General features: G+C 34.5%; 1 protein-coding gene across 1 annotated transcript; it reads left to right on the plus strand.

Annotated features, from left to right (window-relative positions):
• Positions 1–11,036: 11,036 nt before the first annotated feature.
• On the plus strand, positions 11,037–15,279 carry LOC111409293 (very-long-chain 3-oxoacyl-CoA reductase 1-like). Its single transcript, XM_023039315.1, has 3 exons — positions 11,037–11,920; positions 12,661–12,730; positions 14,139–15,279. The coding sequence occupies exons 1-3, from the start codon at positions 11,283–11,285 to the stop codon at positions 14,391–14,393; spliced, it is 963 nt and encodes a 320-aa protein (XP_022895083.1). The 5' UTR covers positions 11,037–11,282; the 3' UTR covers positions 14,394–15,279.
• Positions 15,280–18,355: the final 3,076 nt, after the last annotated feature.

Raw genomic sequence — 18,355 nt, forward strand, 5'->3', positions numbered from 1 at the left:
AAACCACCCCCTGTAACTGTAGAATAATCCTAATTATATATCTTCTCACTTGATTATAAGTTTGGATTGCGAATATTTCTCTTTTTAATGTTGTCTAATCTTATATACTGTATATCGAGCATGAAATACTTTCTAATAGATCATTAAAAACTAATAATTGAAGGAGAAAGAACCTTGTTTGCAAGTCTTATTTATTGTAATTAGAGCGAAAATCAACAAAAATGAGTTGACTGTTTGTGGAGTAAAGGATTGTCTTTCAATGAATAAAAGCTATATTTTACACGAAAGAGACTGGTATTTTCCTAGAAGTCTCCTCAATTAAAGTACTATTTTTAAAATTACAATCATGCTGTAAGTATAAAAGAATTTCACAGATAACACTCGTTGAATTTTCAAAGGAAGATGAAAAAAAAGGCAAATAAGATGCTATCATGACAACACCCTATATGGAATCTATGAAGAAAACCTGTACGTGAGGCTTAATTCATAAAGTTAACAATCATTGTTCACTAAAGCTTTGATAGCCAACTCTTGTGTCAATAGCTTAAGTTTCAAACTTTTAATGCCAAGGTACAAAAATGGTATGATTTTCACATTCAAAAACAAAAATACAATATTCAATTCAATCTATATTATGTACAATGCTGAATGAGTCTCAGGCTTTTTAAATTTTAAACTAGCACAATCAAAATTAAATCAAATTGAAACAAACTAATGGATTGAATTAGTAAACACTCCAATTAAAGAATAATAATAATAAAAAATTAAAACCTGTCAAAATCAATTAAAACTGATCGATTCATTTAATTTCCAAACTAATGAATCATGCTATTTGTACAAATTAGATTTACACACTTTGTGCTGACAACATCATTTTTTATTTGTAAACTAACTCTGTAAACAAACTTTGTACAAATAAATTAATTCTAAACTGATTGGTTCATTACAAAATTTGATTAGTTCACACATTTATTTCATTTGTTTAATTAATTTTTTCACCAGTCCGACGTCTTTTCACCCATTTAACTTGTATAAATTTTCTTTTTTGGAATTAAATGCTTGGATGGACTCTTGAAACATTAATTTAAACATGAAAAATCACTGGGGGGAAAAAGTTATTAAACCCAGGAATAGTTTCTTGTGCATGAAAATTGGTTGCAAGCATATTTATGGGTAGCCTAAAGCCAAGTTTTCAGGGGCAGATGCAGAAATTTTTAATTAGAGGACAATCAGATTCAGTACAAATCGAATAATTTATTATTGATTTTTGAATGATTTATATTTGATCCGAGAAAATGCAGATTTACATTTAAAAAATATTTCTTCATTAATATTTTGCTCATAATTTTCATCCATTTGATTTCGAAGAATTTTATTAATATTTTACTCACCACAAGAAAATTCATATTTATGCTTAAAAAATTTATTGTGTATTTAATACTTTAATCAATTCAAGTTACCAATAGGAAAAACATATAATCAATATTCAATCAAATAAATAAAATTCGTTAAATATAAGTTAGATTGGATATAATCAGTTCAGACACATTCTATGTACACAAATAGAATAGGAGAAAATGCAAATTTAGATTCTGATTAATTGAAAATTTGATTGAAAAATAAAAATTTGTAGTAGATGTGATAATTTGTAGAAAAAATTTAAACAAATTTTAAAAAATTAGAAGAGTTAAAGTTTTGGTAAGTGGTGTAATAGAGTGTAAAACAGATTAAGAGAAAAGAAAAAAAATTTTCAAATTTATTGTTAATTTGCTCCGATTTGGCTGAGATTAAAATCAAATTTTTAGTAAATTTTGATAAAAGATAAAAAGTTAAGAATTTCATGAAAAAAAATTAAAATTAATTATTAACTTTGATTTAGATTAAAATTTAGATTCAATCGATATCGAATAGGATTTATCAAAAAAATAAAAATAAATTGATAATCTCAAAAATTTGGGGAAGGCGGGTCACTTGACTCTACAGGGCCCCCCGGGTCCGCTACTTCAAGCACCCAGATCATGAAGAGCCCTAATCTCCACATTGGTAAATATACAATTTAGAAAGAATTAATCTATTTGTAAAAAGTTAGTTTACAAATTATATGTCGACAAAATTTAGACCATTGATTTCCATTGATTTCAAAAAGGGAAAAAATCACAACCCAGATGTATAGTGTACCCCAAGTCAAAAGACAGGTTTATAGTTTGAAAATTCAAACATCAGGTGTGGGTGTGTGTGTGTGTGTGTGTGTGTGTGTATTTGAAGATTTAACTGGACTCTAATACTTCCCATCACAGATTACCGCTAGATNAGTATTGATGTTAATTTTAGCTTGCAGAAATGGTGTACTTGCACATATGTTTAATAAATGGATCTCAATCTTCATTGGTGTTGGTGAATCACAATTACAATTATGTACAACTTGTGGACACGATCATGAGAGAATTTGATCTGGATCCCATGAAGGTAGCATTCTCATTGAAGTATGTGATGAATGATGACTTGCCACCAATCAGGATAAATAATGAAAATAATGTCCTATCGTACATTTTACAAAATGATATGGAATGTGAACCTGCCAAATACCCATTATTCATTGATGTTACAGATGCAGAAATTAATAATACATCTATCACATTGCCAATTAATGCACATTCTAGTGGTGAGTTGTGTACGTTGCAGGACATGGTATCAGACATATGCGAAGCATCAATTAAAACAATGGGTCACATATGTGACACTAAAGTCATAGTTGTATTGGTAGCTGATGCGAGGGAGGTAGAAGAAGGAAGGGTCCCCCATGATAAGACTATTTTGAAACTGAGCCTGTCCCTTTTTGTCATACAGAATATGTTTGAGTTTATGGTTGAAAGGTCTGACAAGAAAGAATATGTTGTGAAGTGTTCACATGGTCGATGTAGTTGGATATGTAGACCGTCAAAGTAGGGTAAAACAAATCTATTTAAGGTTCGAAAGATTGGTAGTCACACATGTCCATCAAATATAGTGTTGGGGTCACACAGGCAAGTCTCAACTTCAGTTGTGTCATCTACCATTAAATATAAATACACATCGTCACGTACTATATATACTCCAAATGATATATGCAGTGATATGTTGCATACTTACGAGGTTTATTTGAATTATTCGAAAGCTTGGAGATCTCGCGAACAAACTTTGAGAATGAATAGGGGTGATCCAGCTGAATCATTTGGTAAAATACCAAGCTTCTTCTACATGCTCCAACAAAACAATCCCGACATGGTCACAGAACTCGAAGTGGATAGTTACAATAGATTCAAATATTGTTTTATGCCACTTGGTGCATTAATACAAGGATGGGAGCATTGTAGACATGTGGTTGTGGTTGTGGTTGATGGTACTTACTTGAATGGTCATTATGGAGGTACCCCTTTTATAACGTGTACACAAGATGCAAATAACAGCATATATATTCTTGCTTTTGGAATTGGAGACAACGAGAACGATAAATCTTGAAGATGGTTTTTGAAAAACTTTAAGAAGGCTTATGGGCACAGAGACGGACTGTGTTTTGTATCAGACCGTCACAGAGTATAAAACACGCAATAGAATATGTATATCATGGGACTTCTCATGGTATTTGTACATATCATTTGTTACAAAACTTGAAATCATACTATGGAAAATATTGAGAAAACATTACACAAGCATTCAATTCGGCTGTCCGTGCTTATACATTGGAAGAATTTGAATATTACATGCGACGACTAGACACAATGAATGAGAAGATTACTGGTTACCTAATAGTGTACTACATCTGATGACATTTTCACATACACAAAAATGATCACTTATGTTAGTTATATGATATCAATCAATAAGCTTTATGTTTGCAAGCAGATATTGGAATGGAAAATTGGTCACAAATCTATATGCCAGCAAACAAATACTTTACAATGACTTCGAACATTGTAGAATCAGTCAATGCTATGACAAAGGCAACCAAGAATTACCCTATTGTATCATTGCTAGAGTCATTGCGGCAAACTGTACATCTTGGTTTTGTAAATATAGAGATGACATACATGAAACTTTCATGAAATTGTCAAGCAAGTACGAGAAGTAGACGAGGAAAATAAGTGTAGAGTTGAGGCACTTGAGGGTAACTTCGTTACTCTGACACTAAAATTCATGTGTGTGACTCACCATAAATACATGTGACATGATCTGTACATCCGTGATAGAAGATATTTGTATGCACCATTTGCATGTGTAATCTGGACCTAAGCCTGTGCAATGAAAATAAATGCATGTGACCTAATATATTAACCTGTGACGTAAGATAAATGTCTGTGACATATTTATAATAAATTTGACATAATATTACAACTGTTTTTATATTTTCTCAGGTATGTCCTTCTAACCAGTCAGTGTTTTCTGTCAACGATGAAAAGTCAACCTTTGTTATTGATATTGAACAACGTACATGTACATGCAGGATGCTACAAGTTGATTTGATACCGTGTCCACATGCCTTGGCTGTAATTGCAAATACAAGAAGAGATCCATATGCTTACTGTTTTTATTATTACACAAGAGATGCTTACGTGAATACATATTAATATTCTATATATCATGTTGGGAACCAAAATGAATGGATAGTGCCTGAAGAAGTACAAGCCAAAATTGTGTTAGCTCCTAATCAAAAAAGGAGTTTTGGAAGACCTACTAAACATAGGAAGAGATCGTCCAGAGAAGAGAAACTAACAGTGAAATGTGGTCATTGTGGAGGACAATGTCACAACCGTAAGAGATGCTCAAGTGTGGTTCTATTAAACTAGAATGACATAGGAAAGTAACACAAATGATAATAGAATTCAACCGATAACACAAATAGATTATAGATATCTCATGTTCTTTTATTTCAAACATTCATTGAAATAGCAGAGTGAAATATACTCGTGACCATTTTGTTTTCAAGTGCAATTGAGTTTCGACATCTACATAGTTGTTATGATAAGAAATAGTGACCTATGTTTGAATTCTGTAGATGTTTGATAACCAGATGTGACCTGTTGTATGAGATACATATATGTGACTACTACTTCCATTCGAACCATAAAATGTGACATATTTATCATAACACATAACCTTCTCCAATAGACATGTGTTATGTGTCAGATGGGATACCTGTTTCGATTGAATTGTGTCTCATAACTACCTGTAACCTGAGTTGTGAGATAGGTGACCACCTTTTCAAAAAAAGTGACATATGTGACTATATTCTTCATCAAATATATATGATGTGTGGTGTAACATGTGACTTGTGTCCTGTGTGGTTTAACATGTGATCGTCTTCAACAGAGATATGCCTTGTGTTGTGTACTTGTAACCTGTGTGATATGACAGGTCACAAGTACTATGCTGTGTATCATGTGACCTGTGTCATATGTGAGACAAAAGATCTGTGAAATGCAATGTTTTTGTCATGGAAATATTGCAATAATACGTAATAAATACAATATTATGAGCAAAACCATGTTGCATTCATGTATTGCAAATCAAATCTTACAGCAACTAGTTAGTTTTCAATACAATCACCTCCATTCGGTAGAAAATACTAATATTTGTAACATGTACAAAACTAAAGCGTCAACTTCATTTACATATTTCAGTCTATTTTCATTCTATGACAATCTTCTTCCCCGTTATAGGCTACCTCGTCCTCTTTACGTACATTTCCCGGTGCTTGTACAGCAGTGTGACAATATTCATTCTACACTTGCTAGTATCAAATGTATGTGGAATGGACTCTCTGCCTTCATGGAGGATATATAATGCATATAAAATCACAAATATACTGCAATTGTGACTGCAAAACAACACAGGACAAAATATTACAAATGAATTTTTTTCAAAGTTATACACATTGTACCCTTGATCACAAACATACCCATTCGTCTGCTGAGGTAAGGTATCATCGACAGTTACCTTCAATTCCATGCAACTGGGTTCAATATAATCGGGGTCCTTTTTTGAAATTCCAAGATTATTCACTAAAGCATGCAATATTTTCACAAATGGTTCGATACCTTTTACAATTTTCCAGTCACGATAACTTTTGTCTGCCGAATTAAACACTATCAACCTATGGCTTCTGAATTGTAACAAACCAAGCATCCAGTGAGCAACTTGTTGGTGAGCAGTAATGGCATGAACACGTAGTCAACATCAGCCCAAGGTGTGCTCAAAGGAAGGCTGTCACCCGTTACAGCATTAATAAGGCTAGACTTTGACATTAGAACATTGGGATCCTTTAGAAAAGATGGGTATATGTCTTTGACCTTATTCTAAAACTAGGAATCGGTCGTTGTGGCTCTAAGCTTCACTTTGTTGCCAAGTTTTGATACCTAACGAATGTAATAAAAGCATGCATCCATGTGTTGTTTCAATAAAAGGGGAAGAACTCAATAATGTGGAATGTAACCTGTTTATATGAACCATGTATCTGTGATCAGTGACTATGAACTATGGACTACAATTTGTCCACATTAGGTAATAACTATGTGTTGTGATCTGTATATACATTCTGTGACTAATTAACAATGAAAATGTGACCTATATGAGTAGAGTAATGTAATCATACTAAACTGGTCAAAGATGGCTCTGAATTTATAAGTTGGTAGAACCAGAACTTATGACCTACTGGGCACGAACCAATAACAAAAGCATGATTGATTCTACCATCTTCATCGTTAAACTTTTTTCTGTGACCAATGTGAAAAAGTAAGTTATTGTGTTACAAGTTATTGATATAAACTAACAAATGGATACGAAATAAACGTACTTGATTCGTGGTTTGTACCCTCTCTGGAACCAAGCCATGAATGCTGACCTACAATTTCATCAACGCGACCTTTGTAATTTTCTAAAAAAACAATATCGTCATGCTTGAATAACTTCCTTTTATAGCTACAAATGGAGACTGTAATATTTTCGCAGGCCTTGAAACTCGTTTAACTGGCAATTCAGAAGTTGGTTCAGCAGTAGGTATGTCTTGCGTAATGTTGTAAGGGGTCACAAATTACTTTATGCACATTTATTGAATTTAGCATGCAGTATATGAACTGTGGTCTACCAACAGATGAACTGTGACCTTAAGACCCAGATTGTGACATGGTTAGTAAGTATATGTGTAACCTATGACCTATGGCCATTTACTAGTACATGCATTTTGTGAATCTTGAATTTGTGACAAGGCACATCTTAGTTTAGCATCCTGCACATGCAGTGTGACCTATAACCATGTACTAGTTATGATCTGTGGCATGTGAACATCATATAAGTGTGATCTATGACAATTTACTAGTTGTGAACTACATGATGTATAAATCCTGCAGTTATAAATACCTCGGTATCAACGGTTGTAATTGTTGTGACCACATCTGATATTACAGAATCGACATGCTTCTAAATGTCTTCGAAATGTAAAATGTCAAGTTGTGTAGATCTAACCCCAAGTCAAATGATGGTGCTTCAAGAGTATACGGCAGAACAAAATCATCAGTTGGGTCCAATTTGTCCTTTTCTTTCCTGTCCACATTTGGTTCCACAGTTTTCACCTGTACACAAAATGAGAGAATGTTTTAAATGTCAACTGAAACTCTTGAACTATGTGGAAATGTAATGTAACTACCTCCTCGGTCTTATCAGATCCTCCAACAACTGGAGGATCTTTATCTCCAACTCCATGATCACTTTTTTGATGACCAAACCGTTTCATAGTCTCATCCATGGAACTGGAAATCATTGTTGATACCGTTTCTAACAAAAATTGCATATTTGTGTTAATCTCCATCAAGTCACTTTTTTATGTTAGATTGCATTTGAACTATGTAATTCATCTTCGTCATTTTTTTAGCATTCACTGATGACATCTGAGACTTAATGTCATCAAACTCCACATTCAATACTTCATTATAGGACTTCAGTTCAGATATTTGTGACCTCAACCCCTTAATCTTCTGATAAAATAAATAAACTATTTATATATGACTTGTGACCAAATAGAACCATATATTGTACACTGTCAAAATGAATCTGTCACATGTGACCCGATATAAACCACATGTGACTTGAAACTAGTGGTCTATTACCAACAACATAATTGTTTGACAACTGAATAAAATAACAACTTACATCACTCCATTGTGCCTCACGAGCCTGTTGTTCTTTTGGAGAATGATGAGCAGCTGACGGACATTCTTGGGTTGGAGATTTTCCAAGGGGAGATGTCTCCTGCCATATTGGAGGAGGATCAACAAAATCATCATCGTCGTTGTCGAAAACACGAGCCCGTCGAACACTGCTGTCTGTTAGCAGGAGCACTAATGGACCTGACTTCCCACTCGTACCAGCACGGTCAACTGACCTTTCTATCCTACTCTTATCTCTGCGGCTGTCTGGTGAGAACTTTGGTTGAACTGACTTCTTGTACTAGACACCATTCATGTATGGCATGGCCATTTCAGTTTCTGAGGGTTCCAGGTCACAAATCTCAATCTGCAGAGCAATATAGATTAGAGAAATGCAATGTCAATAGATAATTACTAAGTACATAATGCTTACTAAAACTTTACATTAGGATTAGAGAAGCAGTCGGTCCTTCCAACTTGGCAGCCGATGGTTGCTCGTCTGCAATCCAGTTCTTGATGCGAGGATGTAGCCTTGATATTCGTGTGACCACAACTCCATCAAGCTAGGAAAAGTTTCATATATCCAGGCTTGAAAGGCTATCAACATACCTCATAGCCTGTAGTGTGAGTTTCTCCTACTCAACCCATCTTTCAATACACTCAACATAATTTCAAATAATAACTTGCCCCACAGAAACTGATTTATTGCAGAGAAATCCTTAACAAGTACAAATAGGAAGTGGTCAACAACCTTCTTATAATCTCTTAGAAATAGATATGTCGTAATGAAGTACAGCATCCCAATCATAGCAACATCATTGTCTGGAAGAGCTTCAACAAGATCCAAGTCCGGCATTTGGCAAGCAAATATGAAAGTGGACTTTACATCTTCCTGGGTTACACTATGCACTTGAGAAAAATATTTTGCCTTTAACTGTTACTGTCTTCTTTCAAATACTTGTGTATCACTGTCCCCAGAATACCTCAGCCCCGTGACTAAGCAAAACTCTGAGATAGAGAACCGGACTTATCGTCCCGACACATAAAATCACATTTCTTGGTCATTCGGGTGATGAACTTGTCGCAGAAGAAAGTAGTGAATCAATTGCGGCTGTATAACAATTTAATGGCAATCCAAGAAATGAGCAAAACATGTGTCCATCAATACAAGTTTCTGTTGTTGGCTTAACGATATCTGAATGGTGGTTAAAACACCCTTACTGATTGAGGTTGTAATCTTGCATGGAAACCAGCTCTCTTATGGTATTTTGAATTCCCAAACCAGCATTAAGTGTGGACACAGTGTTAAATGCTTGTATGAAAAATCACACTGATATACACGTTTTAACAAGGTCACAGATATAAATAAAGTCTCACTAAAACTACATAATTATGAAACTTTGGTGGAATTGTAGTCATATTATACAGATTCATGACACATACAAAAGATATCATGGTCACACATTTGTAACACAGTCACACATCAAATTCACAACATAGGCATTATGAAAGCAAAACCCCCAACCCATTCCAATAAGCTCAAAGGCATAACATACTTTTTAACAGTTTATGCAATCAAGCCACAAATTCATAACACATTTCCACATCATGGTCACAGATTCACAACAAAATGGATTGGGAATACATTTCAAAGCACAAATTTATAACACATTACAAAAGCAAAACCCCCCATTCCAGTCAGGTCACAGGCAGGACACACTGCTAGGCAGTAAGCCACAGATTCATAACAACATTCACACGTCACATTCTAGTCAGGTCACAGGCAGGAAACACTGCTAGGGAGTAAGCCACAGATTCATAACAACATTGGTCACATTCGCACATCACATTCTAGTCAGGTCACAAGCAAGACACACTGCTAGGGAGTAAGCAACAGATTCATAACAACATTGGTCACATTTGCACATCATGGTCACATGTATCCTCTTCATGGTTAAAATACAAATTATCCATGAAGTTAAAAATGAAGAATCAAGTGGAAATTACAAACAAGATTCAATCACGTATAGAATCGAATAGGGTAATATTCACATTTCTCCAATTTATCATACATACTACACGACCATTTTTGTACACATATATATCACTTAGATTTAAGAAAAAATGGGGGACGAAATAACCTTTTTCGATAACCCTTTACGCACGGTCACTGCATGCTTTTTCAATGGGGTTTTTTCCGGGCTCTCCTCATCCTTCCTCTTACGACTTCTTTGTGACGAGCCTTCGACATTAATCGCCCTTTCTGCCCCCTTCGATTTCACCATTTTTACGTCGCCAATAGAAGCTCCAGTTGCGTGAATACGTTTTACCAGAGACTAGAATGAGTTATATAATGAATATAACGATTTTAGTAATACAAAGACTAAAGGAAAATGTAGTAAAAATAGCCGAAAATGTAATAAAAATGGCCGGAGTGGGAATGAAGTAATCGGAGAAAGTGGGTGCAGTGGAGGAAGAATGAGAGAGAAAACAGTTTCGAAAATATTGGAAGTTTGAATTCAGATATATAACAGAACACGCTATAATTAAAATAATTATTATTTTATTATTAATACTAAATATTAAAATAATACTTGAAATATGCTTAAAAAAACTCCCTGACTGAAGTTTGCATTGTATACTTCAAAACCCTATTCCCATGTAATTTCCACTTCAAAAAATTATTTTTGAAATGATTGATTTAGATGTTATTAACACATAATTTGATAAATCATGCTATGGGTATAGCATTTTTCGCAGCAAGCACACATACAAGAGATGAGGTCCACGATTAACATAATTTTGAGCCCCTCATTTGCGAGGAAGCTGTGAAAAAAGTTGCGAGGAAAATGCTGTAGAATCAGCAATTTATACAACTGTATAAATTCCACAACTGTTTCTGCCTACCTATCAATATTTTCCAAATAATGTAGGCACCACCACTCACACAGGAAGTAGTATATATTTGCACTTGCTTCCTCGTTTGCACAACCCACATGCAATAAAAATAAATTAGCAAAGAATCCAAGCCTTTTGTTGTATTTTTAGTACTGTTTCACTCTCCTAGAAATTAACTCCATCAAATTCTTAGATCCGTCGTAATTCATGGCGGAGTGCATATTAGAGCAGCTCAAATCCCAGCCCACATGGCTGCTTCCGCTTCTAACACTCGGTGTTTTATCACTTTTCAAATGTTTATTCTCCATTCTGAAATGGGTCTACGTGAATTTCCTCCGGCCCGGGAAGAATCTCAAGAAATACGGATCTTGGGCTCTGGTCACTGGCCCTACTGACGGAATAGGCAAAGCCTTTGCTTTTCAGTTGGCCCGGAAAGGGCTGAACCTGATTCTTGTGGGTCGGAACCCGGATAAGCTCCGGGAAGTTTCGGACTCGATCAAGTCCAAACACGGGTCAACACAAATCAAGACAGTGGTGGTTGATTTTTCGGGTGATTTGAATGATGGTGTAGGAAGAATTAAAGAGACAATTGAAGGACTGGATGTTGGGGTTTTGATTAATAATGCTGGGATTTCTTATCCTTATGCGAGGTTTTTCCATGAGGTGGATGAAAATTTGTTGAATGATTTGATTAAGGTTAATGTTGAGGGTACTACAAAGGTTACTCATGCTGTTTTACCTGGGATGTTGAATAGGAAAAAGGGGGCTATTGTTAATATAGGGTCAGGTGCTGCCACTGTTATACCTTCTGATCCTCTTTATGATGTTTATGCTGCCTCCAAAGCGTGAGTATTATTATTATTATTTTTTTTTTTTTTGTGTAAATCCTTTCTCCTTTTTTCTTTTTCTTGTATTATTTTTTGGTGCATTTGTTTTTTTATCTTTATAGATTGGATCTTAAGAGGATAGAGTAAATGAATAAACACCTAAAAGATACGGCCTTTTAGCTTTTCGTGGGATTGGAAACTCTGTATACATGCTTAAATCATGTTTGGAAGTGTTTATAAATGGTTTTGTTTATAAATAGATACAAATGAGTTGTGTATAGGTGAATAGTACCTGTGAGTCCCTCAAATTGCTAAATAAAAAATAGTTTGAATGTTTACAAACATGAGCTAAACATAGACTTAGTTGTTTGTATAGACGCTTTTCGGATCCAAGTTTTTAGTTGGTATGGCGGTAAACTAAAAGTGTGTAAGAGAAATTGGAACCAATATTGTGCGTTCTAATTCAAAAAGAGTATACTTTGATCCGTTTTTAAAACAAGTGTTGGGCGCTTAATGATTTATTTAAGCTCCACAAGTTGGGTACAAGGTACTTTTGATTGAGTTAGAGTTGATAACTATCATGATTGACCAGCTTTATGTATGTACTTATTATGGATTTAAGGTACTCTATCTTGTTTCTTAGCACGAGATTCAGCAATTTATTTTTGTGAGATAATTATGGCTGTGCTCATGGGAGAATAGCATTGGTCTACTATGTTCTGAATAGCACTATATGTGATTGGTTGATTTATTTTCAGATATATTGATCAGTTCTCGAGATGTCTCTATGTGGAGTACAAGAAAAACGGGATTGATGTGCAGTGTCAGGTATCACTCTTAAACCAGAATCAGATGTCTTTCTGTGTGTAAAGTGTAATAGAGTTTCATCAGTGCTCTGTTATCTGTTGGATGCATATATTTTGGATGCCCATGTTGTGGAATAGGGATGTCTTCATTGCATTAACTTTACTCGGCCACGTTCTCGTTATGGATTAAATCCAAACACAACCCAAGACACGATAAGGAACAAACTAGAACAGAAAAAAACTCACATTGTTACATAGACATATAACGCGGTTCAATTTCCAGTCGAGGGGAAAAGAACTGAATGATTAGGCTCCACACTATTCAGCATTCTTTGGTGATTATTTTGTTTCATTTAGCCAGAAGGGCTGAAGAATCTTAAATCTGAAGAAACAGATGAAGCTGTGAGTTATGAATACATCCAATTAAACTTCTTTTTTCTTTTTCCAGTTTTTCTCCCTGAAAAATTATCTTGTAGTCTTTTGTCATCTAATGATGGACATGGACTGTTAAGAAACTTTGGCTCGGACCAACCAATTGTTATTTTAATTAAATACATATTTGTGAAATTTTCCTCATGTTGTAGCAATAATATCTCAATTCAGAAAACCAGAAAGAAGGAAAAGAGAATGGATTAAGTCTTGTGAATTCGTGTAAGCTGAATACCTGAAGCTAAAAACAGCAATTCAGAACATGAGAATGGCTCCTTCAAAAATCATAAATAGAAAAGTAGTGGAAATTGATTTTCAGTTTATTTGTTGGGCGAATAGTGAGCTGCTGGAGAGTCATATAACTGTCTTGACGTACTCCTACTTGTGGGGTGGGGGTGGTGTTTTTTCTGTAGACAAAGACAGAGAGGGGTGTCAAAAAAAGTACAATCTCCTTCATTATGTATATTGAAAAATGTGTACCTGCTAGTGGACGTAGCACTCAGTGAGGGGGAACGACTGTAGCGCGGTTACTTTGTGTAAACAAGACAGAGATGTGTGTCAAAAAATAGTATAATCTCTTTCAGTATATATAGTGAAAAATCTGAACCGACTAGTGCACATAGCACTCACAGTAAAGGGGAACCACTGTAGCGCGGTCTGTGTGTGTTTCCGATTTCAACTAAATTATTATTTCCTTCGGAGTTAGGGATTAAGGTTTCGTCAATAACATATTTTACAATAGACTTCATGTCCAGCCTTCTGCCTAGAAAATCAAAATATAGATTTTAGTTTGAACCCTGTAATTTAGATTAAAGATAATTGAATTTTATGTGGAAAAACACTGCAAACTATTTTTTTGGAAAGGAAAAACACAGGAATCTTGATGTAGTACTATTCTTGCTGCTTTTTCTCTTCTTTATTCCTGAGCTGCTCCATCCTTACAACTATTACTGGAAAACTTCTCTTTTATTCTTCAGTTTTTTATTATTTTCTAAATTCAGGTTCCCTTGTATGTGGCAACAAAAATGGCATCCATCAAACGTTCATCCTTCTTCGTACCATCTACAGATGGTTATGCTCGGGCTGCTCTTCGTTGGATAGGCTATGAACCGCGCTGCACGCCGTACTGGGCCCACTCTCTTCTCTGGGGTTTGCTGTATTCCTTGCCAGAGTCAATTGTCGATGCTTGGCGTCTGAAGTTCTGCCTTGGAATTAGGAAGAGAGGACAACTCAAGGACTCGAGGAAGAAGGAATAGAAGCTTTGTTATAATCTCTCTGTGTGTGTGACCTTCTGCAAGGATTTATTCATTCGAGGATGATGCCTGAGACATGGGAAATTCGAGGAATTGAATTCGAAACTGGAAAAAGTTTTATCATTTTACTGATTTAATGTACTTGTCTTGTTACGAAATCATATATGAGTTGGGGGGCAAAAATTGCATTTTTCTTTTAAACTTGTTTAAGCATGCGAGTTTTCCTTTTGTTGTACGTCCTCGAGGCAATTGAGGATTATTTGATTTGGGGAAAAAATGAAAATCCAGGCCTGGGCCTGGCTCCAACCGGAACATAATATGGTCATTGACATTGGCCATAGACTAGCATGGACTGGACCTGTCTGGATTACATGCCGTCCTGGTTAGCAGGCTGACTCTAGCATGCTGCAAGTGGGCAATTTTGTTCAGGTTATACTCCTGATGCCCTTTCAGGAGAGGTGGACTGGCGGAATCTGCATAATCTAGGCAAAGCGTTGGAAATCTTCTCTTCATCTGAGCAGGGTGCAATCGGTGTGCAATATTGCCCCTGTTGTTTTTGAAGTCACTGCTGGTCACTAGGAGGACCAGACATTGGCTTTTATATACTTTTGGAGTATTGAGATGAATATTCACCCGTTGTTTGTGAGTCTTGACTACACCTATCTTATGCCCTGACTCACCTTTTGTGGCCAAAAACTTGTGTTCTCAGAGCTTTCTGAAGCAGCCATTCTGAGTATGGGATGTTGAACGAGACTCGAAACACTAGTTAAATAAAATTTATGAATTCCTCTAATGTAAGGCTGAAAATCGATCTAGAACAATTATGTAGAAACTATTTGGATCGAAAAATCCATGGATTGGGTATTATTTCCGGCCGTTGACGATATTTCACAAGCTTTTCTTTCCTCCAAGTTAGGCAATTCTAAGCTTTTCTAATACCTCTAAAATGATGGTGTATGATAAGTATTTGGAGGGCTCGAGCTCAAGGACCAAACCTGTAATGCCACGCTCTTATACATAGTGAATATCATGCCTTCTAGATTAATTGTATTAATGCTACAGTTACAATTTAATTATGATAATTATATTTGTCGTGATTAATTGTTTTAGAATGGAATGTGCCTTGAACGCTATAGACATTTGATGTGCCTATCAATTTAAATTAAATAGTTATGAACCAAGCAATGAAGTAGATTATAGACATAGTTAATTTATTTTATGTTTTCATCTAATTAAATTTTATTTAATTTAATTGACTAGATGAGTAGAAACCAATTAAATTAAGTTAAATGATGGGAATTTAGCCCTAATTGGAAGAAACACTTCCCGTAATTTATGCTTTAAAATAAAAATTGGAGATTTTATTAATGCACTATTTCTATGTTATGATTTAATTAGTTGTCATTTCCTTTTTTCACTTAGAACTAACCTAAAGCATTTACTTTCATATATGCCAATTTATTAATTTAATCGATAAATTTACAGTAAACTGATAATTTAAAATATTTATGGAAACCAAACTCCTTCCTCAGCAAATAGTGAGGTTAGTTTCTCCGAATTGTTTTATAGGTCTTGATGCTTATATAATTCGTATTCATAGTAATTGGAATATTTATTTTAGCAGTTCATATTCTACTTCAATTCGATTTGAATAAAAAAATAATAACAATAATAAATTATTTTAAGCTATTAAATGTTTGGTCATACAACCTGCTCATAGCAAGGGACATCTTTCATATGTTTTCATTATTTCAATTATTTCTATGTAAGATCAATCTTGATCCGAATAAAGGATTCAATATTTTTTGCTAGTTTTAAGCTTGTGTTACTCAAACTAATAGTCCCATTACCATTAGTAAATCAGAACTAAGAGCATGTTTGGGAGTAATTTTGAGAATTGATTTTTTGACCATTAGGAGAAAAGTGGGGTCCACCTGTGAGAGAAGAAGTCAAATATGACGACTGGAATAGTGAAATAACGGTCAAAAAATCAATTTTTTGGGTGAAAAAATCAGGCCTAAACAGGCTCTAAGGGTAAAGATGAAGTTTTCTTCCAAAGTGATTAATTATTTGTTCCTGAAAGATTTCATGACTTTAGTCGGTCATATATGTGATGAGGTAAGTTTAACATTAATTATTTAAGTTACTTTTATCTTAGGTTGATGTCTTCTACTAATATTGTCCCCTTCACAATTAATTAATATATCCTGAAGTATCGATGAATATACGTAATTGACTTGGTTAGCCGGTCCATCCTTTAATTGTTCATTGTCGAGTATTAATAATGGGTTATGAATTTTATTTACTTGTTAAGGTTAACTGGTTGCAAATGTCCATTTATAAATGAGTTATATAATAGTATTCAAGATGGGAATATATAAGTGTGGTCATTTGACATAACAATAATAAATAATGACTATGTATAAGTGCTTTTAATCAATGGCAATGAACTAGGACTTTTGGCACGATGTTAACTTCAGGGCTGTATGGACATCTCCAATTTGCAATTCTAAGAGTAAACTTTTAAGGATTCCAGGTAAGTAAACATACCCTTGCCGTCATGGCAAGTGATATTATTAAATGTATGAATGTATTACATAAATTTGCTGTTATGTAAATATGATGTTTAATTATTATGTTTTATGTCATGAATGTTTCTTGCCTACTCATGCACGTCAATGCATCCATAATGATACATGAAGTTCCAATGAATAAAATGTTTCCAAATGTCATGACTCAATGAATGTTTAAAATACGTATCTTGAATGTTTTTGTTACGAGATGTGTGTCTATGCCATGAAGATGTGAGTGGAAAATGGGGCATGGGAGACCAGCACACACTACCAATGTTCAACGATGAATGTTCAATATTAATATTAATGTTAACTTCTTTGTAGAACTACAGGTAGAATTCGATCGGATTCCAAATATCATGGCCCAATGCATTCTGATTGGCTATAGGCAATACACCAAGTGAGCTCAAAATGTTAATGTTTTTAAAGAAATGAAAGAATGGTGATACATATTGAGAAATTCCTTTCATTTTAAAGTAAAGCATATGCATATCATCAGCATGCATCATGTGCATGAAGTTTGCTCACTGAGCATTAGCTCATCTCACGTTATCCCTCCCCATTTTTAGACGATGAAGGCATGCTGATTCAAGATGACGGCTTGTGGTGTCACGGAGTCGGTACCAATATAGTTTAGATTTGATTTCGCTTTGAAATAAACTTAAGTTTTAATTTAATTGTCTTATATTTTATTAAGTACAAATATTTTTTTTTATATAAATAAAGTCATTGAAGGTTATTAAGTTGAAGAAAAATTTAATCGTTTCCGTATTTATGATTTTAAGAGAATGTTAAATGATAATACCTCCAAAATTAGGTATTTGATTTTCGAGGGTGTTACAAAATCCCTTTATGTATAGCCAACCTCCCATCAAGCCATGGCTATCATTACCTTCCAATCAATGGTGAAATTAAAACGCCATGAATTTTGAATTGAAGTTCTATAAGTGTTGAAACTAAAGTCGTGAATGTTAGACCACTAATTGACCCATTGAAGAAATGGACCTATTACATTCTCCCACTTGCTCCATATGTTCAAACTATTGTTTCAACTTAATCCCATCGATTGTCCTTCTTTAGAAACAAACACATGAATTGTAGTGGTGAGTCCTCTAATAACACGTATTACCTTCCACGTATTACATGTACTTAGTTCCTCAAGAATTATTCTTTATCCAGTAAAAATACTTTTTGAAAAAATTCTCCCATTGATTCCTATGAAAATAGGAAACTTGTATTTCTCATTCACAAATTCATCTTTGTTTTTGCTACTAACTCTCAATTTGGTCCAACTATGTCTTATTCTTAGTCCTACATAGATGTATTTTCTCAAATAAATTAAGATGCACATGAATATGATAAACACCTTTTATACAAAATTTGTATATACTA

The sequence above is a fragment of the Olea europaea genome, chromosome 14, assembly GCF_002742605.1.
Source record: "Olea europaea var. sylvestris chromosome 14, O_europaea_v1, whole genome shotgun sequence".
Lineage (NCBI taxonomy): Eukaryota > Viridiplantae > Streptophyta > Magnoliopsida > Lamiales > Oleaceae > Olea > Olea europaea.